This window comes from Bubalus kerabau, chromosome 5, assembly GCF_029407905.1.
Source record: "Bubalus kerabau isolate K-KA32 ecotype Philippines breed swamp buffalo chromosome 5, PCC_UOA_SB_1v2, whole genome shotgun sequence".
NCBI classification, from domain to species: domain Eukaryota; kingdom Metazoa; phylum Chordata; class Mammalia; order Artiodactyla; family Bovidae; genus Bubalus; species Bubalus kerabau.
Window position 1 is genome coordinate 73358062 of NC_073628.1, and position 27618 is coordinate 73385679.

At 39.4% G+C, this 27618-nt stretch overlaps 1 protein-coding gene across 17 annotated transcripts in view; it reads right to left on the minus strand.

Moving 5' to 3' along the window:
• The window catches only part of USH2A (usherin), a 1013951-nt gene that overhangs the window by 489066 nt on the left and 497267 nt on the right, over positions 1-27618 (minus strand). For 16 of the 17 annotated variants that reach the window (XM_055581875.1, XM_055581867.1, XM_055581860.1 and 13 more), the window contains 3 exons: positions 25793-25987; positions 3307-3420; positions 894-1055 (listed from right to left, as the gene is read on the minus strand). In XM_055581875.1, the coding sequence (XP_055437850.1) occupies positions 894-1055; positions 3307-3420; positions 25793-25987 (471 nt within the window). Of the gene's footprint in view, positions 1-36; positions 486-893; positions 1056-3306; positions 3421-25792; positions 25988-27618 lie in introns of those variants that run through there. The other variant, XM_055581874.1, reaches the window with a different exon arrangement.

Genomic DNA, 27618 nt, shown 5'->3' on the forward strand with positions numbered 1-27618 from the left:
CTAACTTGTTGTGACCTTTCATGAAGACTTTTAATATCTCTCACACCTCAGTTTTCCATCAATCCATATTTTATTAATGATGTCTCACCTAGTAGTCACATACAGTATCTAAAATATCACAATATATGAGGCTATAATTACCATACAAGTATAAACATGATTCAGATGCCAGACAACATACATAATATAGACCTCTTATGTTTCACAAGGTTTTGAGCAATTTCCTCTTCTCAAGTGTCCTGACACTTTATAATATGACATGGGCAGATAATACTATGTTTCTTCCCAAATGGTCTAAAATTCAGGCCACACTGAGTCACACTTCTGAGTCTGAAGATTATTCCACATTCATGAGGGTTTTAAGGGGGTTAACATGTGTCAGTGGTATTTGTTTGAAATGACGTCACTGCCTCAGTTCAACTGACATGACGTCATCATTGCGCTGTGAGTGCGGCTGGGGACCACACTGGGTCCCAGCTTCAACCCTGTGATCAATAGGAGGCAGAGGAATCATATGCTGAGCTCTTTGTGTTGATACATTTCCAAAGCCCCCTCTGCACCCCTCTGAGTAAAGGTATGTTAGTAGAAGGATTCAGGTAAGAAACAGGGTCGACAGTAGAGAAGACACAGTAAGACAACCTTGGGGGAAGGAAGTCAAGACAAGCCCTTTTCCATTTTTCAAGCTTTGGCTTCACCGACAGTGCAATGTAACCACAAAGATCTTGGAAGTTGAGTGATTTAACAGGAGGCAAACCCAAGTAACCCAACTTTTAAATCTGCACTCTCAGATAGCTATAAATTATAGTTTATAGTTATCTTACATTTATTAGTTTGGAAGTACATATACTTTAATAGAGACTAAAACTACTTACTAATACCTACAGAAGTCTTACCTGTGACTGTGTAGTTCTCTTCATTGCCTGAGTAGATTAGCATCCCATCCATATATAAAGAGTACTGAGTTATAATACCATTAGCTTTTTGGGGTGGATTCCAGGAGAGTAACAAAGAATGGGGAAGGGATTTGGCTACTGGTGGCTGAACCTGTTGTGGGGCTGTGGGAAAAATAAAAAGACTTCTTGATTATAATTTTAGTTTACATTTCTAATTTATTTTTTTTTAATTTTATTTTATTTTTAAACTTTACATAACTGTATTAGTTTTGCCAAATATCAAAATGAATCCGCCACAGGTATACATGTGTTCCCCATCCTGAACCCTCCTCCCTCCTCCCTCCCCATTCCATCCCTCTGGGTCGTCCCAGTGCACCAGCCCCAAGCACTTTTCAGACCCAAACCAATAAATCATGGAATAAACTTGACATCCCATGCATGGAAATGTCCCTGATTCATGGGCATCTTATTAGTAATTGCTTTAGTACTAAATACTTGTCTTGAATTTATGAAAATTTGCATCAACCAAAAATGGTGAGTATTTATATTTTACATTAGTTCACTTGACTGATGCTTGTGTTGCTTCATCAATAGTATTACTAACCCATAATCTTTACTTGGGATTATGCCTTTCAAAGCAAACTAAACAGAATCCCTACCCTCAAGGAGCTTTTGATCTAACAGGAACAATGCTAGGTGGCCCATAATTTATATAAAAAACCTATATGCAGCCATAAATATAAAGCATGGCATAAATTAAATTTATTATACATGAAAACTATATTGTGAACTTTTTTAAATAAAGGGTGTCTGTCCATTTCCAATAAATTGGAGTGTCAGAAACTAAAAAAAAATCTTTTAGAAAATGATCCTAACCATAGCTATAGCTTGGTAAGTCGGCAATAAATTTAAGAAAAATCTAGAAATTGGGAAATAACAAGAAGGAAATGGTGAACTGGAGGAGGAGGAATCCCTCTGGGGTCAAGTTGTGAAGTAGATTTGGAGGGTACCAGGAGAAGGAAATGGCAACCCACTCCAGTACTGTTGCCTAGAAAATTCCATGGACAGAGGAGCCTGGTGCAGGCTACTGTCCATGGGGTCGCAAAGAGTCAGACACGACTGAGCAACTTCACTTTCTTTCTTTCAGGTAAAACCTGGTCAGAGAATGTATTGGATGAAGAGAAAACAGTGCGATATAGGATGACCTGTGCCATATTGGAGTTGATAGAAGTAATTAGAAAAGGGGATGATTATATGTGCCTCAGCAGAAACAAAGACACACTAAGAAAAAGCGCTAGCACTGGTAGACCAGATGGCGCGAATGTTGAGAGAACACAGAACACGGGTCACCAATGCGGTAGTCTGGGTGAGAGGGTTCTGGTGAAGTCAGGTGCAAGGCATGAAGAACAAAGGGTCACAAGAAGGGTTTTACAAACTTCTGTCTTCTGTCCTGGTTATATCAGATGGACCATTGTCTTTCCTTACACATCTTCTCTGTGAGTGGTTCTTTAAGGATTTAAAAGAGGTGGGATGGGGTGGGGGGGGGGGAAGCAAAGTGGGGAAAGGGAATGGATGGATACTGAAATAGAGAGACACTGGGGACTCTTTTCCCCTAAAGATCAACCTTTTAAATCTCCTGAATAACTTTACAGCTAGACAGTAAGAGAAATGTGTAACCCGTCTTATCTCGGAGAGAGAAATACGAAGTAACAAAGCTTTAAATGTTTTGAGCGCTGTTATTTCTTGAAGAGATGTGTTCTGATGCTTGAGCAAAGCTTTCACTTTGGAGTGCTAAAATATTTTCTCTTTCCCACTGCCTTCCTAATGTAAGCTTTCTGAAACATTAATTTATGCCAACAGTTTGCAAGCTCCACATACAACAAAAGTGAGACTTGAATCGGAAGGAGCCAGGCCATGATTAATAATGCCTCGATTGGCGTTTGGAGGTTCCATCACACTGAAATAATTGTTACCCGTGCTGGTGTTTAGCAGTTAAAAGAGACCATGGAAATCAACCGTTTGATTCTCAATTTCATACTGTGCCATACAATCAATTCTTTTTAGTCAGACTGTCTCTAGATTTACTTCTGAGCCATAGTAAAATGAGGAAGCTTTCATTAATCTTTCAGATGCTTCATATTAATGACAAGGCTCTTGCATGAACAATGTAACAGCAATTAAAAAGCCCATTAATCTGCATTACCGCTATTAAAGATGCATGTCATTAAAGGGTATGGAGTTTGATTCATTTTCGCACCCCCCCAAAAAATGGAGCAATTATGGCCTGGCAATGCACTTTGTCATCAAATTAGGTTGGGGTTTTCTAGCAAATGGCCTTGCAGTATTTAGCTCTTCTCCTATTTTATTATTCATGACTGAAATGTGGAAGTCAAGACCTTTGAAATTACTTTACCTTCTTGTGGAGTAGAGATGTTCAATGCATGCAAGCTCTCGGTACAGCCAGCCAAAGTGCAAGCAGCTAGGGTTACTGCATAGTTTTTGAAGGGTAGCAAGCCTGTCAATATGCCTGTAATAAAAGGGGACAAAGAGAGGTTTGCATATATACCATAAGCCATGAAGAGTATTGTGTGTGTATATATGTGTGAGATAAAAAGGTAGAGACACAGAGGATAAAAAACAAAAACATATGCTTCTTAAATCCATTTCCCTGTCCATGTGTTGATTGTAGAATGCAGCGACTAGTGAAAAAAAATTGTGAGACCAACTTCTTGCTAAGACAGTTTTAAATAGCATTTTCCCCAACGTGCTTCTCAGGACGCTAATGTCCTGAGATGCTTCTCCTGAAAAAATGGGGAGTTCCACATATAGTTCACAGAGCAGAACCCAGTGTATCTGGTAGTAAAGACAGCCACCATCCCATTTTGGGATCCTAGTTCTCCTGGATAAACAAAACTACTTCATTTTCTTTTACCTCGCATTTTTCAACAGTGTTTAGCTAGAGATTCCATCTTAAGTGACATCTATTAACACATGTTAGGAGATGCTACTCCCAAGAGTGATTTCATTATTTTAACAGTAGGATACATGTATACAAACTATTTATTCATGTTGCAGCTAAAAGGAATATGCAAATCAACACAGTTGAACAATTAGATAATTATGCTTTTGTACTTCTCCTTGCAAAATTATTAGTTTATTTAATTAAGACACCTGCCTTAAACAGAAGCATTGCCCATAGAAGTGTTGAATTAACCTGATTTGGTGGTGGATATGTAAGATTTGTTTGGCAATTAAAGGTGCCTGCAGAAATGAAAGCACATTTTGTTTACTGGTGTTTGTAACCAAGACAGAAGCTCTTTATTTAGTTAATCCCCTGAATTAAAGAAGTATCAAAAATATCATTTGTGTATTTGCTCACCCATGTTTTTTGCTGTGGCTTTTAGAGCTGTTTTTTATCCCCAATCACACGGATTGTCATCATTCTTACAAAAAGATGGTTCTACTCATGGTATCCTTTCATTGGGGAAACTTTGATTGTTTTAATGTGACAGCTGACGGCTTTCGTCATTCAACAACAAATTTTAAAATGCATGCTTGCCTATTCCCTTTCCCTGATAGAAAGGATAAAGATATTAAAAGAGCAAAGACCAGGATAAAGTAAAGACCACAGTCACTGTTTGCTCTGGCCCTTCACACTAGCCCTGGGTCCCCAGTGCTGCCTGTAAGTCTTGAATCTAGCAGCTCCCCAAGCATCCCCCTGGGCCACGCAACCCTCTTGGCTGCACTTGGCACCACGATCCTCGCCCGGGGCCAAGAAGTCAGCAAGCCAGCAAAGTGACACACAACGTGTGTGACCATCTCATGCCAAATGCAGCTCTGATTTCAAAACACCTTCACATTGTCTCTGCTTTCCCTCACTCCTGCCACTGTGACTGTCATTTCTTCTTGAATCTCCCAGATCATGACCCAGAGTCTAAACACTTTTTTTAAAGAGATTATTTCTCCTCCTCCAAAAGATTTAAAGGAAGGCTTCCAGCATACATCTGCATCTTCAACATGTAGGGATTTGGGGATTAAGAGCAATGATGCTCAGGAAAGACTGCTTGGGTCCAGATGCCAATTCTACTACTGGTTTATGGTATGGGTTTGGGCAGGTTGATCAGATTTCTGTGCCTTAGTCTTCTAAGGCACTGCAGATAGATAATAACAGCACCTGTCGTGGATGAGAGGTCTCACAGGAATAATACAGTATCATGGGGCTATGAGATCTCAAAGTGTTACTATCAGGATTCAATAAGCTTAGGAATATAATGTTCTCAATACAGAGACATAGGAGAGAATTCTAGCACAATGCCATGACAGCCAAAGCTATGTTGTCACTGTAATCCAGTTTCTGCCTGCACTCTGCTATTAAACACTGATTTTTATCTTTTAAAGATCACTCAGTTCAGATCAATTCAGTCCTCAGTCATGTCTGACTCTCTGCAACCCAATGGACTACAGCACACCAGGCTTCCCTGTCCATCACCAACTCCCAGAGATTACTCAAACGCAAGTCCATTGAGTCGGTGATGTCATCCAACCATCTCATCCTCTGTCATCCCCTTCTCCTCCTGCCTTCAATCTTTCCCAGCATTGGGGTCTTTTCAAATTAATCAGTTCTACACATCAGGAAGCCAAAGTATTAGAGTTTCAGTTTCAGCATGAGTCCTTCCAATGAATATTCAGGACTGATTTCCTTTAGGATGGACTGGTTAGATCTCCTTGCTGTCGAAGGGACTCTCAAGAGTCTTCTCCAACACCACAGTTCAAAAGCATCAATTCTTCGGTGCTCAGCGTTCTTTATAGTACAACTCTCACATCCATACGTGACTACTGGAAAAACCATAGTTTTAATGTCTCTGCTTTTTAATATGCTGTCCAGGTTGGTCATAACTTTTCTTCCAAGGAGAAAATGTCTTTTAATTTCATGGCTGAAGTCAACATCTGCAGTAATTTTGGAGCCCCTTCAAAATAAAGTCTGTCACTGTTTCCCCATCTATTTGCCATGAAGTGATGGTACAGGATGCCATGTTCTTAGTTTTCTGAATGTTGAGTTTTAAGCCAACTTTTTCACTCTTGTCTTTCACTTTCATCAAGAGACTCTTTAGTTGTTCTTCGCTTTCTGCTATAAGTGTGGTATAATCTGCATATCTGAGGTTATTGATATATCTCCTGGCAATCTTGATTCCAGCTTGTGCTTCTTCCAATTCAGCATTTCTCATGATGTACTCTGCATATAAGTTAAATAAGCAGGGTGACAACATACAGCCTTGACGTACTCCTTTCCTGACTTGGAACCAGTCTGTTGTTCCATGTCCAGTTCTAACTGTTGCTTTCTGACCTGCATACAGATCTCTCAGGAGGCAGGTCAGGTGGTCTGGTATTCCCATCTCTTTCAGAATTTTCCACAGTTTGTTGTGATCCACCCAGTTCAAAGGCTTTGGCATAGTCAATAAAGCAGAAATATATGTTTTTCTGGAACTTTTTTCTTGCTTTTTGATGATCGAACGGATGTTGGCAATTTGATCTCTGGTTCCTCTGCCTTTTCTAAAACCAGTTTGAACATCAGGAAGTTCATGGTTCATGTACTGTTGAAGCCTGGCTTGGAGAATTTTGAGCATTACTTAACTAGCGTGTGAGATGAGTGCAATTGTGTGGTAGTTTGAACATTCTTTAGCATTGTCTTTCTTTGGGATTGGAATGAAAACTGACCTTTTCCAGTCCTGTGGCCACTGCTGAGTTTTCTAAATTTGCTGGCATATTGAGTGCAGCACTTTCACAGCATCATCTTTTAGGATTTGAAATAGCTCAGCTGGAATTCCATCACCTTCACTAGCTTTGTTTGCAGTGATGCTTCCTAAGGCCCACTTGACTTTGCATTCCAGAATGTCTGGCCCTAGGTGAGTGATCACACCATCGTGATTATCTGGGTCATGAAGATCCTTTTGTACAGTTCTTCTGTGTATTCTTGCCACCTCTTCTTAATATCTTCTGCTTCTTTTCTGTCCTTTATTTTGCCCATATTTGCATGAAATTCTCCTTTGGTATCTCTAATTTTCTGAAGAGATCTCTAGTCTTTCCCATTCTATTCTTTTCCTCCATTTCTTTGTACTGATCACTGAGGAAGGCTTTCTTATCTCTCCTTGCTATTCTTTGGAACTCTTCATTCAAATGGGTATATCTTTCCTTTTCTCCTTTGCTTTTCGCTTCCCTTCTTTTCACAGCTATTTGTAAGGCCTCCTCTGACAACCATTTTTCCATTTTGCATTTCTTTTTCTTGGGGATGGTCTTGGTCACTGCCTCCTGTACAATGTCACGAACCTCCGTCATAGTTCTTCAGGCACTCTGTCTACCAGATCTAATCCCTTGAATCTATTTGTCACTTCTTCTGTATAGTAGTAAGGGATTTGATTTAGGTCATACCTGAGTGGTCTAGTGGTTTTCCCTACTTACTTTAATTTAAGTCTGAATTTGGCAATAAGGAGTTCATGATCTGAGCCACAATCAGCTTCTGGTCTTGTTTTTTCTGACTGTATACAACTTCTCCATTTTTGGCCACAAAGAATATAATCAATCTGATTTCATTATTGACCATCTGGTGATGTCCATGTGTAGAGTCTTCTCTTGTGTTGTTGAAAGAAGGTGTTTGCTATGCCTATGGCATTCTCTTGGCAAAACTCTATTAGCCTTTGCCCTCTTCATTCTGTTCTCCAAGGCAAATTTGACTGTTAGTCCAGGTATTTCTTGACTTCCTGCCTTTTAAAGGTCACTAGTGATCCCTTCCACACTAGACCAAGTAACCCTTCTATCCTTATTTGATCCTGAGACTACTTATTGGACTTTGCCTCCCTCAGCCACCCTTTCGGCCACTGAATTCTTTCCTAAGAGTTCTAAATTAAAGCTCCTTGCTTTCTTTGGCCAGCTCATCTTCCTTTCACAGTCCCTTAGATAGCTTTTTTTTTTTTTTCCCAAAGTTGGGTGCATAGACTTCTCTCTTCTTCTGAACACCTGCCTTTGTTAGTTCATTAAGCCTCATGTCGTAGCTATATCTGTAGACTTCACATCTCTCCTCCAAGCTCTAGTTCTTCATTTCTACTCACAAGACATGTATCCTATCTAGATATTCAAATACGAATAACATTTCACTCTCAACCTGCCCCAATCCAGACCTGATAGCCAAAACTATTTGCAAGCTTCATCTTTCCCATTTCTTTTTTAAAAATATTTTTATTGGAGTATAGTATAGTTTACTTACAATGTTTTGTTAATTTCAGGTGTACAGCAAAGTGAATCAGTTATATATATACATCTATCCACTCTTTTTTAGATTCTTTTCCCATATAGTTTATTACACAATATTGAGTAGAGTCCCCTGTGCAATATAGTAAGTCCTAATTACTTATTTATTTTATATATAATACTATGTATATATTAGGAGAAGGCAATGGCACCCACTCCAGTACTCTTGCCTGGAAAATCCCATGGATGGAGGAGCCTGTTAGGCTGCAGTCCATGGGATCCCTGATGGTTGGACATGACTGAGCAACTTCACTTTCACTTTCATGCATTGGAGAAGGAAATGGCAACCCACTCCAGTGTTCTTGCCTGGAGAATCCCAGGGATGCCCCAGCCATCCCATAGATGGTGGGCTGCCGTCTATGGGATCACACGGAGTTGGACACGACTGAAGTGACTTAGTGATGTATGTTAATCATGGATGGATCTAGAGATTATTATACTATATGAAGTCAGACAGAGAAAGACAAATAACATATAGTATCACTTAGACATGCAATCTTTAAAAAATGGTACAAATGAACTTATTTACAAAACAGATTCACAGATTTAGAAAACAACCACACAGATACCAAAGGTGAAAAAGCAGGGGAGGGATAAATTAGGAGATTGGGACAACCATATATACAGTATTACCATTTTCCGTACTCTTAATGCCTCCATCATCAACTGTAAATCCTGAGTTCAAAACTAAGGTATCCTTGTAAGATAAATCCTAGCCTTTTTATCCTTTGAAAATCTTTGGCATTTGTCTCATCTTTGCTATTGCCAAGTTCAAATCTACTGCAAGTCTAAAGATAAATTGCTAATCTGAATTAGTATAATGCCATACTAACAAGAAATGAATCAGCCCCAGAAAGTGAAAGTTTTACTACTATGGTGAACAAGAAAATGCTTTGTGACATGAGATTAGTTTCTCCTGGTCATCACTGAACAACCTAGCTTGCACTGCCTCTCACAGGTGGCCCTGACTTAGCTGGGGCAAAGGTATATTGTGTTCCAAAAGACACTGTGGTTGCATACAGTTTGGTACTCTGAAATCTTTAGTATGACATCGTGTTGTTCATCTAGATAATATTATAATTGGGAAACATAAAAAACAGCTCCCTTATATTGCAAAATATTTACCCTGAGACATTATTTCTTTTCAAATCATAGGTGAAGTGCAGTGTTGGAACTGTGACAGTTATATCAACTTAACAAGACAGGTATTAGTGGAGACTTTAAGAAAGATCATGTCAAACCGATACTAAGTTTGCATTCACTAAATGGTCTTCAGTGTTTTATTCAATCTTTCTTGCCTTTACTAAAGGAGTCCTTTTGTGTATATATGTGTATCATGAAATTCCTTTGCTAATTTCTTCCCCCTTAGAACTTTAGGACCTTAAAAAACAGGCAATACTTCTCTCAAAAAACTTGCATTTTTCAGCTTTTTGCTTTGGTAGAGAAGTTTACCAAATTGTATTTCATAGAAAAGTCCCAGGATTCTTAAAGAAAGATGCTGGAGAGAAACTAGATCATCTTTCAAGCCATTTATCAAAGGGCTCACATTTCCTATCTCCAGGCAGGTGAAACAATAATAAACACTGAGAAATGAGAGCCGCAAAATAGAAAACAGAGAAGAAAGCTGATGTTTTGGCTTTGGCCAACTTCAAATCACAGGTAGAAAGTTTTGGGTGGCTTGCAAATCACTTTCAAAAAAACATGCCGTACTTTGAGAGGCTAAGGTGGCATTTCTTTCCTATTTGCAGTGGGGATATTGCTTATAATGTTGTGTCTTAGAGACAAAGTTTGTCAAACCTTTGGAATAATTTCCCCTAAATACAGGTTAGTTTTATCCATTTCAGTAAGAAGAGCAATATAATGAATATTTTCTCTCTTGTCAGATTACAATTAGGCTGGGGTAGGAGAAGGGGCTGGTTAGCCAAGTGGTCCTTTCTAAATCAGAATAATGACAAAGTCATCCTGTTGTTGGGGCATGCGGTCTCTATATTCTGTTTCTCAGTATGGAGAGTTTATCAGGATGGATTAAAGTTGATGATTATAAAAACTTCTGCTATTACTAAAGAATAATCTTTCCAAGATTAGTCAAGGTAGCCTTTCTTAAACGTATCCCTACAGACCAAAGTGATTGGCCAAATGGCATTCCTTTAAGTGTCAGAATCATCCTTAGATTATATACTCCCCAGAAAAAAAAAAGCAGTACTGCTGCAACAAAGTATCATCATCAAAAGATACTTATATTACTGAGCCATATAAAGAATGAAAAAATGCCATTTGTAGTGATATGGGCAGACCTAGAGTCTGCCATACTGAGTGAAAGTAAGTCAGAGAGAGAAAGACACATATCATATAATATCACTTATATATGAGATTTTAAAATATGGTACAAATGAACTTATTTAAAAAGCAGAAATAGAGTCACAGATGTAGAAAACAAACTCTACTTAATACTAGTAATGACCTACATGGGAAAAGAATCTAAAAATGAGTGAATATACGTGTATGCACCTGATTCACTTTGCTGTACAGCAGAAACTAATACAACATTGTAAATCAACTACACACCAATAAAAATTAGTTAAAATGCACACATACACACATACAAGGGTATTTATCAACTCTCCTTCTATATGCCTCTAGGAAAAGTGCTACAGAACACAACTGATCTTTACAAAGTTTCTAATCTAAGAAAATATTAGAACTAGAAGAACTCTAATGATAACAATAATACATAGATTAAGTACATAAAGCAGAATGCTTGCACACATGCCAAGTGGGCAAGGACATTTATAAAATTCAGATCCAGACCTCCCAGTCCAAAATGATAGGAGATCTATAAGCTTCCCTGGTGGCTCAGTCAATAAAGAATCTGCCTGTAATGTGGGAGACCTGGGTTAGATCCCTGGGTTGGGAAGATCCCCTGGAAGAGGGTATGGCAACCCACTCCAATACTCTTGCCTGGAGAATCCCCATGGACAGAGGAGCTTGGTGGGCTATGGTCCATGGGGTCACAAATAGTTGGACATGACTGAGAAATTAAGCACGCTATATTTAGTTAAAGACAAAGAGACGACAAGAAAATCATTGAAAATACATTTCAGTATTATATTTAAAAGAATATTGAAAAACATTTACAGTGATATGTTTACAAAGGAATCCTAGAGAGAAAAATATGACATATATTCTATGTCCACAGAAAACCCAGTAAGATAAAGTGGGATAGTCTCCTCGATGACACTTAGGGGGTTAAAAATAAAGAAGTATATCCTGACAATGACAACTTAAGACTGGTTTGGATATGAACCTCTGTCTCCAGCAGACATCACAGAGGAGTCTTTTTTTTCCCTTTGAATCTTAGACTGTTTCTACCTGGAGGCAGTTCAGATGACCTCTCAGATTCTTTTCCAGCCACAAAACTCTGTGAAATCAAAAATGGTCCCAACCATGTCAGGAAACCTGCCAGTCTCTTTTGATAATGGAAGAGGGTGAGCTGACAAAACATTCCATAAGCATATAGGAAGCATTATTGATGTCTTAAAAGTGTTAGGATCCCATGAAACACAGGAGTCTTGGTATCTGGATTAAAACCATTGGCACCAGCAGGGCCAGGACTCTCAGCGCTAAGCGATAATGCATTTTGCATTAATGCTTAACATTGAGAAATCCTGACGGGCCACACCAAGGGAGTTTGAAGTTAAGTAAGTATATTCCCTTTGAATGACAGTCCTGTGGACCTCGGCGGGTGCAGGAAGCCCTGGCTGAAAGAGCAGGGGCAGGAACTTGATATAAGTAGAGACAGCGCATCACAGGAGGGAATTTAAGACCCTAGTGCGCATGGTTCCAGACTCTGTGTTCTGAGGATTTCCACCTAGCAGAGCAGAAAAACCTTCTCCTGGAGAACAATTTAGAAGCCCCTTGCAATGATTTGGGGGAACTTCGTGAATGCAGAGGGTGTGTCTTTTTACTTTCCTTGTCCTCTTTTCTAGCAGTTATTGCAATGTTTTACCAAAGGTGGACCCTTGATGTTTGACAAAAAAATCAAGACATTTCATCTTCTCAGCTCAAAGCTGTCTCCTTTACTATAAGAGATGCCCACTCCCATCCTACCCTTTCCCAGGTGCCCGCAAAGGAACAGACGCTGTTTCTTTTGACTCATCCGTTATATTTCCGACACTTTGTTTCCTGTGCTCAAACCTCAAGTTTCTAAGGAGCTGACAAGAAATATTCAAAACTGAAGGCAGCCTGACTAAGAGAAAATCACTGTGGAGCTGACACCAGCTGGACAAGCTTTTGTGCCTCTAATAAAACTCTGTATGCTGAGAAGCAGGAAAACAGCAGAGGAGTCGGCTTTGACGTTGAGATTTTATGATTAACTCCTCTGACTCGATGCAGACAAGTATAAATGCTCGGCCTGGAATCCAAGCCTGAGATATAAAGCAAAATGGCATCCTTTTCAAAGCCCATCACATCACAGTTTGGAGAAGAAAAGAGACTCTGTTTCTGTTTACATCCCGGAGCTGACACCCCCTTACCAGCCCCCCTCAGCTGCCAACCTAGGTGTTTGGCCTGTATCCACTGTACTCTGTTCCCCTTCATTATGTTAATCTGTGGGCGGAAAGATTTCTGTCATCTTCGAATCGCTTGTGCAGCAATGGTAAACACCTTGGCCTGTCTGTAATTGGACAGGTGTCTGCACTGATGTCACCCAGCTTTTAATTCAATTAAAGAACTGGCTGCTCTGTTCTCATTACCCACTCATTTCCGTTGCACTCTGAGTGTGGTGGCGAAATGTGCACACAGCCGTCAATACCCAGAGTCCAAAGTCTGTGGTCCCCAGGCAAAGATCATGCAGAATATTTCAAACGGACTCCAACAATCCAAGCACATTTTTCCTGTTAGCAAAGGCATTTGGAATAAGATGGAGAATTGGTTTTCTTTCTTTACCTTTAAAGTCTCTATTGTCTAAACGGTGTCTTCTACCTACTGGCCAAGTAATTAGGAGCCGTCTAGCAATAAGAAAAGCCATTTCTAGCTTTCCCTCCCCGGGGCTCTCCTCCATCTCAAGAGAACTCATCAGAGTACAATGCTCTTATTTATTTGCTGGCATTTCACATTTGGATCAAGAAGGTGAGGGTGGGGAAGAGCGAGGCATTTATTAAGAGGGCCATCTGGTAAGGGACCCCACACAGGCAGAGTTGAGACTGCTACCCAGGGACACAGTAGAAGAACCCATTTTTAAAAGAAAGCCAGCCAGGGGAAGGGAAGTAGCAGAGAAGGGGACTTTTCTGGCTCGAGATTTTGCTATAGTGCTGAGAAATCCTAATATTTTTAAGTGTCTTACACTCCAAAATTAGTTTTGAGCTGCCAACCAAACCAGTGGATGGATGAAAGAGAGTAAATTAATCCAACATGCCATGCTTTTTGCCCACTTAAAGGAACCTCTGAAAATAAAGTTCTAACACAGACATTGTGACACAATGACCCTATGAAGCTGAACATTTGTTAAATTTGTTAAATACGGATGAAAATTTAATGGTCTAACGGAGATCTGGAAACACACACAGGATGCTTTTCTTTTGGTAGGAAATTGACATTTGTTGTTTTGTTTAGGACAATATTTTAAATAAAAATAAGGATCTCTAAGATTTATAAAATTAAAGTTAATTTTTATTTTATCCAAAAGGTGGTAGAGTGAATGCGTTTACCCCAAACCTAACGGAACTCTTTGGAAATTCTAAAACTAACATTTCATATTTAATTTCCTGCAAATGGATTTTCTGACTCTGTTTAAAACTTCTAGTAGGGAGCACCTTGGATCAAAGACTAAACACTTTGGTCTTACAAACAGGGAAAACAATTTCTTTATTCTTATATTTTTAAAAATAAAATATAGGGTTTAACCTCAGTCTTCAGGAATGATTGAAACAGTGATTTTAACTGATCTCAAAGCATTATCCCATTAAGATTCTCTCAATTGGCTTACATCTAACCTCACATTTTTTAATCAATGCCTTTATATTAAGAACTGCAGAGTCTCTGTCTTTTCCTTTCTAATTCTTCAATTGGTTTGAAGTTACCCATTCATCTTAACTCTTTGTCTAACATAAAGGACTGACACTGACATCATTAGAACTCTCCAAGAAAATATCAGACTTGACTAAGCAGGGAGGCAGGCAAGGAGACAGAGGAAAAGGAATAAATGAGAAAGGAAAGTCGTCCCTTACTGATCAGTGTCCTAGGTCCCTGGTAAAAGCCTCTGATAGGATAAGCCCATTGCACAGAGCGGGCTGTACAGAGCAGCTGCTGTTGGGCAGAGTATAAAGCTCACTTAGGTCCAGCAGCAGATTCAAGGTCAGAGGCTATGTCTTCTGATGCCAAGATCATTATTCTTCCCCTCCCAGTTCTGCAAGAAGGCATGTTGAAGATATGTTACTAAAAATAATAGCATACAGTATAGTAAGAATTTGATTTAAATATACCTTAAATGTGTCAATAGGTTCAAAGTTATTATTAAAACATGCTGTGTATGAACAGAAAGTAGAATGCTTATCCCTCCAAGTGAGCAAGTGTATATGCCTATAATCCTTAAAAAAACACAACTGATTCATAAGAAACTCTATTATCAGTGTGTATACATTTGTGTGTTATTTGTGTATAATATTATATACACACACATATATATAAAGTTTGTAATTAATCCCAAATACAATACAAATATAAAATGGTCATAAAAGTTAGAAAACAAAAAACTTGTTCCTTTATCAAATATGATCAGTAACCTTGAGGATTATATCCAACACTATACTATGGCCAGGCTGGATGAAGCACAAGCTGGAATCAAGATTGCTAGGAGAAATATCAATAATCTCAGATATGCAGGTGACACCATCCTTATGGCAGAAGGCAAGGAAGAACTAAAGAGCCTCTTGATGAAAGTGAAAGAGGAGAGTGAAACAGTTGGCTTAAAACTCAACATTCAGAAAACTAACATTATGGCATCTAGTCCCATCACTTCATGACAAATAGATGGGGAAACAATGGAAACAGAGACTTTATTTTTGGGAGCTCCAAAATCACTGCAGATGGTGACTGCAGCCATGAAATTAAAAGATGCTTGCTCTTTGGAAGGAAAGTTATGACCGATCTAGATAGTATATTAAAAAGCAGAGACATTACTTTGCCAACAAAGGTCTGTCTTGCCAAAGCTATGGTTTTTCTAGTAGTCATGTATGGATGTGAGAGTTGGACTATAAAGAAAGCTGAGTGCCGAAGAATTGATGTTTTTGAACTGTGGTGTGGAGAAGACTCTTGAGATTCCCTTGGACTGCAAGGAGATCCAACCAGTCTATCCTAAAGGAAATCAGTCCTAAATATTCATTGGAAGGACTAATGCTGAAGCAGAAACTCCAGTATTTTGGCCACCTGATGCAAAGAAATGATTCATTTGAAAAGACCCTGATGCTGGGAAAGATGGAAGGCAGGAGAAGAAGGGAACGACAGAGGATGAGATGGTTGGATGGTACCACTGACTCGAAGGACATGAGTCTGAGTAAGCTCCAGGAGTTGTGATGGACAGGGAAGCCTGGTGTACCGCAGTCCATGGGGTCGCATGGGATATGACTGAGTGACTGAACTGAGCTGATACTATGGCCCACATCCACAGTTGATTACCACTCTATAGCAAAACTGATGTATTACCATCATTTTTAACCATTGTACAGCATGTCATCAAAAAAATCCAAATCTGCACTGCAAGTTCTTACTGCATAAAATAAAATGAATAACTTGTAGAGAGCCCCATCTGAAGCTTTCACAATGTACCAGGAGTTCAGGCACATTATATATTCAGGAGAGTTAGAGAAAGCTATTAACTCATCAACACTGCATTACCTGATGAAATTCTTCTACATTAGCTAAGCAGGAACATGACATCATTTCTATTTTTACTATTTATGTCATAAGCCATATTTTTGTTCTGTGAAATGCTTTCAGACCAATTTCCTTTAAGATTTACATTTAAAGAAATAGTTTATAATAAACTATAAATATGAAAATATTAATTTATAGAGTACTATAAAAATGACCAAGGCTTCCTCAAAATTCATATTTTAATGTGTGCTCAGTCATGTCTGACTCTTTGCGACTCCATGGACTATAGCCCACCAGGCTCCTCTGTCCATGGAACTTTTCAGGTAAGAATACTGCAGTGAGTTGCGATTTCCTACTCCAGAGGATCTTTCTGAGCCAGAGACTGAGCCTCAGTCTCTTGTGTGTCTCCTGCATCGGCAGGCTGCTTCTTTACCACTGTACCACCTGGAAAGCCCCGATACTACATTTGATCTTAGCTGAAAGGCTGAGAAGTGATCCATCTATTAACAATATCATCAAAATGAATTTTTCAAATTTACCTTTGATGTTTGCCTATTGTGGCAGAGACCACTAAATGCCCTCTCATTACATACTCTCTTTTTCCCCTAGTAAAATAAAAAGACCTTTTTTAATTGGGTAAATGGCCACTTTGAATAAGGAAATTTCCCAGCAATCTGTGTAGCTAGATATAGCCATGTGGCTAAGTTCTAATCATAGAATGTAATCAAAGGTAGAGGAATAATTTCTGAAATATATCATTAAGGTAAATGTGTACATCCTCATTCAATGATTCCTCCTTTCTGCTGGATAGAAATCAGACTGGATGGCTGATGCTCTAACAGCCATTTTGGACCTTGAGGCAAAAGTCCTGTCTAGCAAAAAGATGAAGAGGGTGGGTCCCTATAACTGTTAATATCATTCCCTACATTGACTGTGAACATCTATCACCAGAGAGACAAAAACTGAATTTTGTTGCAGTCACTGTTATTTTGGGTTCTCTGTCTCTCAAGAAAAATTAACTAAAAATGAAAAACTTATCTCTACTGATTTTCCCCCATAAAACACTCATTTTTAAGGGAGTGTTAAGTATGAGTGTTTAACACTCATATTTAAAAACATTGTACTTTAGAGAATTATTGTATTTTATTGTACTTTATTGTACTAATATTGCACTTTAGAGAAAGTATTGCCCGTATATACATTTTACCATTAATTTTAAAAATCAGGGGAAAAAAAGCAGATGCTAACAGTAGGATCTAGCACTAACCTGGAACAGAGTAGATAATGCTTTTGTTTTTAATAAATGAATAGTTTCTGCTCTGTGTCATTATCAGATCTGCGGCAGTACTGACTTCAATTATTTTTAATTGCAAATATATATCCCTTGAGCTCCATTATGAGGTATAAGTTTTGGAACTAATTTTGGATTCTATTCATCCTACCAATATTTTCCCCTCTTGGGAATATATTAAGTTCTGAATACATATTTAACTTGTGGTAGTTCTGCATCTTATTTCATAAAATTAGAGAACTATCACACTGCTGAGACAGAACCAGTAGTTGAAACTTCATCTCAGCATGATAAAACAACTGTAACATTATGTTAACTACAGGGTTAGTAACAAAACCCTGCATTTGTTCCTTTATCTATTCCTTCATTCCTTCAATAAAAATGCATTGATTGTCTGCTTTCAGCAAGTTACTAAACAAGACTTAAAATAAATATAAAACAAGATACTTGTCTTCTGGGAGTTAATGAAAAAATAGAATGGATGAACAAAGAGCAGCCATATGCAGTTTTAACAACTGTGAGGTAAGATTTCTCAGTTGAGTAAAAAAAAAAATTGCATGGCATTGAAGTTTTTATTACAGTTATTTCTCTGTGGGCTCCTCAGGTATGACAATTTTATATATAATATATACATGTATGTCAGAGAAGGCAATGGCACCCCACTCCAGTACTCTTGCCTGGCAAATCCCATGGACGGTGGAGCCTGGTAGGCTGCAGTCCATGGGGTCGCTAGGAGTCAGACACGACTGAGTGACTTCACTTTATTTTTTCACTTTCATGCATTGGAGAAGGAAATGGCAACCCACTCTAGTGTTCTTGCCTGGAGAATCCCAGGGACGGGGGAGCCTGGTGGGCTGCCGTCTATGGGGTTGCACAGAGTCGGACATGACTGAAGTGACTTAGCAGCAGTAGCAGCATACATGTATATGTGCATAAACATACACATAAAGAGCAGCATCTTAACTTATGGACGGCTAATGGTTGGGGTTAAGTTCCAAAGTTGGACAGAAGGCAACATTACTCATAATTTAAAGTCCCTTTGACAACTCCTTGCATGCTAAGTTGTTTTAGTCAGGTCCAGCTCTTTGCAATCCCATGGACTGTTGCCTGCCAGGCTCCTCTGTCCATGGGATTCTTCAGGCAAGAATACTGGAGTGGGTCGCCATGCCTTCCTCCAGGGGATCTTCTTGACCCAGGAATCAAACGTGTGTCTCCTACATCTCCTGCATTAGCAGGGGGGTTCTTTACCACTAGAGCCACCTGGGAAGCCCTTGGCCCATAAAGTACAGTGCATTTGATTTTGTGTATGCCTCTAACTTCTCATGAATCGGTAATTCTCAATGCTCTTAGTTCTTCATTCCTTTTGTAGGCACCCCAGCAAAGAGTTTCCCTTTTAGTCAATAGATGCTGCTACTGCTGCTGCTAAGCCGCTTCAGTCGTGTCCGACTCTGTGCAACCCCATAGACGGCAGCCCACCAGGCTCCCCCATCCCTGGGATTCTCTAAGTAAGAACACTGGAGTGGGTTGCCATTTCCTTCTCCAATGCATGAAAGTGAAAAGTGAAAGAGAAGTCGTGTCTGACTCTTAGTGACCCCATGAATTGCAGCCCACCAGGCTCCTCCGTCCATGGGATTTTCCAGGCAAGAGTACTGGAGTGGGGTGCCATTGCCTTCTCCGAGTCAATAGTTGGGAAACCCTAAAACTATTCACATATACTTCTGACAGGTATTAACAGTTTCAGGATTTGATAGCATCTTTTGCCTGTAAGATTATTCTTTAAAGTTTTTTCACTCTTTTTCATGCTTTCCCCACTTCCAAGGTATGTGGTTAAATGTGTATAATTGAAATACACAGATGAGACTTCACTACAAGATTTCAATTCTGTTTCATAAGTTGAATTGCCCTGGTCTCTTTCTTCTTTAGCCCTTACAGGAATTTGGCATTTAGAATATAAATAGTGGACCCTCTGCCTTTCTAATGGGCATCATGGTGGGGGGATGAGAGAGTTGGGATTGTTAGAAATGTAGTAGCTCTCACCACAGTCTCAGACCTACTGAATCAAAATCTGAAGTTTACCAAGATTCTAAATAATTCTCACTTCCTTTTCACTAGCAAGTTTCAGAAGCACTGCCCTTAATGGTCAGAGGCCCTACTTACACTACTTCTATTTATTCACCTGCCTGAGCATCGTTCTGCCCACATGTAGTTGGAACAAGTGGCAGGGACAAACAAAGCAGGGACAAATTCAAACCCAGCAGGTGAAACTGATCCCAGCTCACCTGCTCTTCCTTTCACTCCAGTGGTTTTTTAATGTGTGGTTCATAAACCTCTGCAAGAGGACCAACTGTAACACTTGGTAAAAGGCAGATTTCTCAATCCTAGCCCAAATACACAGAATCCTGTGCATGGAGCCCAAGAATCTATATTTCATAAACAATCCAGTAACACCTTACGATCAATAGAGTTGAGACTCACTAATTGTTACTACTAGCTGTGGAAGAGACAGAGAAATGAGAGATTTTACAATATGGAAACCACTTTTTTTTCAGGTACAAGACTAATGTCTACTGTATATGAGGACCGAACCAGTTTTCAGAGCAAGAGTGATATTATCAACTGCATTATAAATTAAAAAGACTTTTTTTTCCTTTGTGATATATATTTATTTAAGTCATCTGAAAGATTATTATTATTGGCTTATCAGCTATACTACAATAAATAATAAATTTGATTATTATCTGAAGAAGGAATTCAACTCTTTTAGAGTTTAGCTCAATGTAATACAACAATAAAACTGAGAAAATATCTTCTGTGTATCAATTATTTTCCTAGCACTGTGCCAGGTGCTGTGCTAATTACGACAATAATTAAGTTTACATTTAAACATCTTAAGGAAATAAAGAAAAAAACGGTATATGAGCAGATTCTTGAATCTACGCCTTCTTGACAGAATTTCAAATCAGATTGGGAAGGGTCTTTCTGAGCAGTCCTGGGTTTGAAAGGAAATGCCAGGACTGTCTCTCTGGGCAGTAGCTTCGCATGTTAACAGGGCTGGGGGGAAAAATCAGCAAGAGCTCCGCAGAGTTAATTGGAGCCCTTTGCAACTAGTCCAAAGATGCACTGGACTGATAACTGCAGGGCTTTCTACCCCGAGGCTCCAGCTGAGAAAATGAACTTTCAAGAACTCCGTGCTCTGAACCCTGGCCTTTGGAGGGCACAGAATCTAGACTCTGTGGCCCAAAGGGGCCCATTTGCACCTGAGTGGGGCTGTTAACCCTTGGACCCTCCACACTACTGGGATTTATCTCATTTAATCCTCTGGTAGCCAAACTCATGAATGGTAAATATCCTGTCTCATGCTTCTATTCTTCCAGCTGTCTTAGCTAATATTTTTTTTTTTCTTTTGCCTTCCACATTTTGTTACTCTGACCATAATTTCCTATTTCTTCCCAAGAATCATTTCATTTAATTTTTGTTGTCCTGTGATTTTCCTTTGCTAATTTTATTACTTTCTTTTAATGGTTCATCATTTTTATTCAGGCATTTCTCTTTTTTTCATCCTATATTTGCAAGTTGCTGTTGGGATGTGGAAGTCCTCATAAGAATTTCTGGTTAAAACTGAGACTTGATCACTGGTGTCAAACACCTTGAACCGTGTTTCCAGTGCTGGCTGTAGAACTGAATTACCTGCTGACACTTTAAAAATACCGATGTCCAGGCTATATTCGAAACCAAATAATCAGATTCTTCCAGGTGAGACACAGGCATCTGTATTTTTTAAGGCCAGCCAGGGGGATCTGTGTGTACCCTTGGTTGAGAACTTCTACCTCATTTTGTTGTTCAGTCACTCAGTCATGTCCAGCTCTTTGTAACCCCATGGACTGCAGCATGAGAGGGTTCCCTGTCCTTCACCATCTCCCGCAGTTTGCTCAAACTCATGTCCATTGAATTGGTGATGCTATCCAACCATCTCATCCTCTGTCATACCCTTCTCTTCCTGCTTTCAATCTTTCCCAGAATTGGGGTCCATTCAAATGAGTCAATTCTTTGCATCAGGTGGCCAAAGTATTGGAGCTTCAGCATCAGTCCTTCCAATGAATATTCAGGGTTGATTTCCTTTAAGATTGGCTGGTTTGATCTCTTTGCTGTCCAAGGGACTCTAGAGAGTCTTCTCCAACACCAAAGTTTGAAAGCATCAATTCTTCAGTGCCCAGCCTTCTTTATGGTCCAACTCTCACATCCATACATGACTACTGGAAAAACCACAGCTTTGACTATATGGATCTTTGTTGGCAAAGTAAAGTCTCTGCTTTTTAATATGCTGTCTAGGTTTGTCACAGCTTTTCTTCCAAGAAGCAAGGGTCTTTTAATTTCATGGCTGCAATCACCATCCACAGTGATTTTGGAGCCCAGAAATAAAATCTCTCACTGTTTCCATTGTTTCCCTATCTATTTGTATTGAGTTGATGGGACCGAATGCTATGACCATAGTTTTTTGAATGTTGAGTTTTAAGCCAACTTTTCACTCTCCTCTTTCATCTTCATCAAGAGCCTCTTTTGCTTCTCTTCACTTTATGCTATAAGGGTGGTATCATCTGCATATTCAAGGTTAATGATATTTCTCTGACAATCTTGATTCCAGCTTGTGCATCATCCTGTCCAGCATTTCGCATGATGTACTCTACATAAAATTTAAAGATTCTCCAAGCAAGAATACTGGAGTGGATTGTCATTTCCTTCTCCAGGGGATCTTCCAGACCCAGGGATCGAACCCAGGTGTCCTGCATTGCAGGCAGGCACTTTAACCTCTGAGCCATAGAACTTGCCAACTAGGATATAAAGTGAAATATACAATCTTGCATTCTGCTTGCTGGTGGGAGTATGATTTATATAGTCTTTTTGGCACATATTTGACAACCTAAAAATATAACTATATCTTTGTTAAGAAATTACCGTATGTTAAGAATTGTGCTAGATGCTTTCAAAACTTCTGAGGGCTAACATTTTACAGTGTTGCAGTGTGTCAAGGGCTGCCCTGTGTGCTTTACATACACAGGGACCCCCTTAATCCTCACAGCTGTCCTGTGAGGTGGGCAGCTATTTCATTACCCACAGGGAATCCGAAGCACAGACACGTTAATTAATGTGTCTAAGTTTACACAGAAAACTAAGTTTACACTGAAAAGAGAGCTGAAATACCATATCACTTAATATATTTAATATTTCTGAGGTTAATATTATTCTCCCACTTCATAGGTTAAGACACTATAAAGAGATCCAGGAGAATACACAATTTCCCCAATGTTACAGGGAGGGTAAGCAGCAAAGATTTGTATCAATGTCTGCTTGAGCCAGCTTCCCAGGTGGCTCAGATGCTAAAGAACCTGCCTGCAATGCAGGAGACCCGGGTTCAAATCCTGGATTGGGAAGATCCCTGGAGAAGGGAATGGCAACCCACTCCAGTATTATTCTTGCCTAGAGAATTCCATGGACAGAGGAGCCTGGCAAGCTACAGTCCATGGAGTTACAAAGAGCTGGACATGACTGAGCGACTAACACATACGCTGCTTGACCTCAGAATCCAAGACTGAATACTGCTTTAAGAAACTTTGATCTAGTTGTTCCATTTCAAGGGATTTAACCTACCATCAATGTCGGTCATTTCTCCAAAGATTTGTATGCAGACTTTTAAAAATCCTATTACTTATAACAGCAAAATTTGGAAATCCAGAAAATAAGAGGAGACTGAGACAAAATGAGATTGGGAGAGAGGCAGTGGAAAGCACCTGCAGAATTTTAAAGAGAGGAGCATGATGTCTGGTCACTTGGTGGGATGGAATCATGGTGGTTGTGGGGTGGAGGTGTCATGAGAAAGGAGAGCATTGTAGTTGTCCAGGTAAGATATTGGAACGGTTTGTCTTGGAGAGTAGACAAGGGGAGACATAGATGAGTTTAACACCTAGTTTAGAAAATGGAATCAATAAACATGGATATATGATGTATGAACAGGATGTAAACATCTTGAAAATTCTCAAGCTTCATTAACTGGGGGGGCTGGAGATGTCATTTATTGATATTGAGAATGGATGAGGAACAGAAATTCAGTTTTGGAGATGGTAAATTTAGAAATAATGAGACATCTACTGGAAATGTCAGTTTTTTCAAATGCCTGCTGGATACACACATTTGGAAGTCTGGGTAGGATGTGCATTTAGGAGTCAATAGTGTCTGTAGGGTATTGGATGCTTTGTGAGTCTATGAGTTTCCTAGAGCAAGACTGTGGAAAAAAATTTAAAAAGAGAGAGAAAAGGTCCCAGGTCTAAACCCTGAGGTCTTTTAAAAGGCAGAGTTGAGCTTCTGAGGGAGTGGGCAAAGACACTGAGAAAAGGGGACCCAGAAGCAGAACAATCAGAAAAGTGATGAAATATTTCAAGAGATGGCAAGAAATCCACAGTGCAGAATGCTATCAAGCAGAGGAGACCAGGATTGTAGTGTTCTGTGGATATTTAAAATGGAAGTTTTTGGAGTCCTCAATAAGGCAAGTAAGTAGAAGCCAGACCTAGTGAAGAAATGGGGACAACGCCACAGATGCCTTAGGAAGAGGAGAGAAACAGTGATAGCTGGAAGGGACTTTAGATAAAAGGAAGATTTTTATCATTGGTTTGGGTTTGTTTGTGTTTAACAATGGGTATTGATAGACGGCGTTTGAATGATCCTGGGCAGAACTCAAATGGGCAGTGGCTCTAACTTTGGCATCACCAGCATCACGAGAGCAGGGCTTGGTAAAACAGGACTGCTGAGCTCTGCTTCACAGCTTCTGCTTCAGCACGTGGGGGTGAGCTGGAGAATCAGCATGAATAAGAAGGTCTCAGGGGAGGCTGTTGATCCAAGTCCTAGGACCACACTTGGTAAACGACTCCAGGAGTCAGAGGTTAAAATATAAGTAAGAGGAAGAGAGACCACCAGTAATAGCTCTGAAAAAGCAGGAAAACTTGGGGTCCATAGGACTTTTGAAGATTTTATTTTTAATAGCATAAGGGAAGCTCTGTAAAAACAGGAAGGGAAATGGAGAGAAATGTGAAAAAAAATGAAAATAATATTATATGCCAAAGATGTTTTTAAATGTTTTAACATCCATTAATTCACTAATCCAATAATAATAGTGCTATTGGTCAGAAAAATGCAATTAATGTATATATTTCATAGGAAGAGAGTGACAGAAATTCTTTATGATAGATTTTTGCTTTTTTTGGTGTCTAAGAAAATCTCATATATAAGGCTATCAGCTGAGTGGGATAAAGAAGACAGGTTAACACCTAGATAGTTTGGAAAAATATAAAATATTTAACGAGGAGAATGGGAGAAGGAGCTTATTATAGAAACACAGTAGGATTGGTGTCATTACTGAGTGTCCGACAGAAAATGGGAACTGAGACTTTTTCCAGCCCACTTAGCTGCAGTGTGCAGCCTGGGCAAAGGCCCAATCAGATTGGGTTTTTATCAGATGGGTAAATACAGGACAAAGGAAATGAAAGATCAACAATTTTTTTGTAACTGGTTGTCTATTTGGGCTGTAGGTTCTAAGGAATCTAAAACAAAGAAGTAAAGATTGATAGAGTTGACTGATGTGTTAGAAAAACAGTTAAGTCCACTTTGAAAATCCATCTAATTTGTCAAGTTCTGAAAGTATCTCTGACAGAGGAAAATTATTTTTCCCATTAAATTATGTTGACGCATTTTATTTTTGTTTTTGGCCAAAGGCTTAAATCTGGCTTTCCATTTCAATGGGCCTTAACATTTCATGACGCTGAAAACTGCTATCTTATGACACAAGCAGAAATTTGAGCATGGGACCTTGTGTGATGCTTGTGAGTGTATTTCACTCCCGCCAGTCTGCACACTGTCCATGCCTCACCCTGAGAAATTGATTCACTGATTTGCCAGTCAAACTGCTGGTGCTCTAATCTCCTGTACCTTGACATAATTAGGTTTAATAAACAATTTTACATTAAATAACGGTACTGTGAACTTGGGCTAGTCCCAACGAGTAAGCTTTTGCATGGTAAAATAGGTCACTGGCACCCTATGTATACATAAGATCTTGAAAAGTTTCACATTTTAAGGGCGTATAAGCATCCTAGGTATAAGAATCTCATTAAGGGTGAGAGCCACTCGTGACCTAACCTTTTGGGGAATGGAGAAAGTACCAGCCTCATAATGAAACTATCCATGAAAGCCCATAAACATTTATAGAATTATTTTTCATCCTTCATGGATAGAGGTGTCCGTATAATTAGATGATTCTTGTTGTTTGTAACCAGGCAAAAATCTGAGAATTTTTCATATACTAGGGCAAAACGCTTGATGGATGTTTGTATTCAAAGTCAAAACAGAAAGAAAATTAATAAGACCTACTCCCTTGAGGAACCCGCTTTACCTGTGAAGGTGTTGGTATCGACAAGCTCAGAGCTGGCAGAGGGCATGCGGGGTGGACCGGGAGCATCCTCACTGTAGGCTCTCAGGATATACTTCTCAATTACACCTCTAGCCACAACAGGTTCATCCCAGGTCACCTCGATGCTATAGCCATTTATGCTGCGGACTCCTGAGGGAGTTGGCACACTTTGTGGAGCTGTGAAAGGATAAAAGAGAAAATAGGCAGAATGGCAGTTCTGAAAAGACTATTGCTCCTATTCTTCACTTTTAATGGCTGCAGTAAATCAGACTCAACCATTAACATAAATACAATTTATTAGAGTTGTAACTTTTCAGCATTGATTTAATATGACTGCACATCTTGAGCCATTCAGTTTAAGCGATATTTCAAAACCATCAAAACTCCATCGACATCACGTTCTTTCAAGTCTAGACCAGGTTTCCCAAAAACATTTAATGTATCCAACATGTTTTAAACATCACTCATAAAGAAGGAGGTGGATGGTAGGCAGATAACAAGTTCAAACAATATAATGATGTACCCCTTTGAAGCAAGATAATTAGACTGTTATTATACATAGTGGTTTGACACTTTTATATCGTCCATGTATTAGCCAAAAAATATCACAAATGTGATCATATTGTACTTGAAGGTCTGATCCCATTTGCCAAATTCAATTGTTTTTCCAATTAATTTTTAAAGAAGCAAAGTTCTAGCAGGTGGGATATACAGATACATTCCTAACTGCACTTAGAGGAAGGGGCAGGTAGAGAAGTTGATGCCCTTGAGATTCTGCAAAATCATTTTCAGAGGCATTTTCTTCGGAGCATCACAAAGTAACCCAAAATGAAAAGTTTATAGAAACTTCAAAACCTCACTTACAAGCTGAATCTTCTACTTTTAAAAATCCATAACCTTTAACTATTTATTAGATATGTCTATGGTTCTGGTCAGTAACAACTTCATCACAGCTGACTGCACTGAGGATGCTGAGAAAAAGCCCGAGGAACTCCATGGCAGGATGACGGATGACAGAGGGGCTCTGACTGCTCCTGGACTCCTGAGCGCGGTCGATGGAGGATCACCCTGGTCTCTCCCCATCAAATAGCCTCCTCCTCTGACTTTACTCTTCAGGCCAATAAAACAGGACAGCCTCAAGGGAAGCATCATGAACGTAAGGAATGAGAGGAAGCACAGAGGTGGAGAACCACTGTCTGTGCAGGTGAAACTCCACAAGCAACTTTAGGAAACGCACAGACCACACAATCAAGTTCCAAGTGATGGGACAATGGGAGCGCTGCTGATTTTATTAGTTCTGAAATGTGGTACAGGGCAAAGTACTGTCCTGTCTAACAGATGGTGTTCTCATAAGGGACAGAGCAAAACTGACTCAAAAATAATTAAATAGTGCAATTATTCTCCAGCCCTTGGGAGCATGTAGCTGCTCGGTGTTGTGGTCAGATTGTAAATATGAATTTATGGCATAAGACTTTGTGGTCAGATCACTGCTATAAATTCAGAGCTCTATTTGCATACTTTCTTGGTGGTACTCAAAATGGGGGTTATGAAGCTATGTAAGCCATGCACTTTATGGACACTATTTAGGTTGCTGAATTAGACTGAAAGCAGGCTTTATATTTATTAATAAAGTAGAGAAATGTGAAACAGGGGCAGAGAACACGCCAGTCACAAATGAACATTTTACATTAGAGCTTTTTCCAAGATCTAAAATTGAAAAGGATTTAAGGGATCATTCAGTTCATTGTCTTGCCTATAAATAGATGATGATTTAACTCATCCTGGAAAAGTGTCAAGTTGTCCTCTTC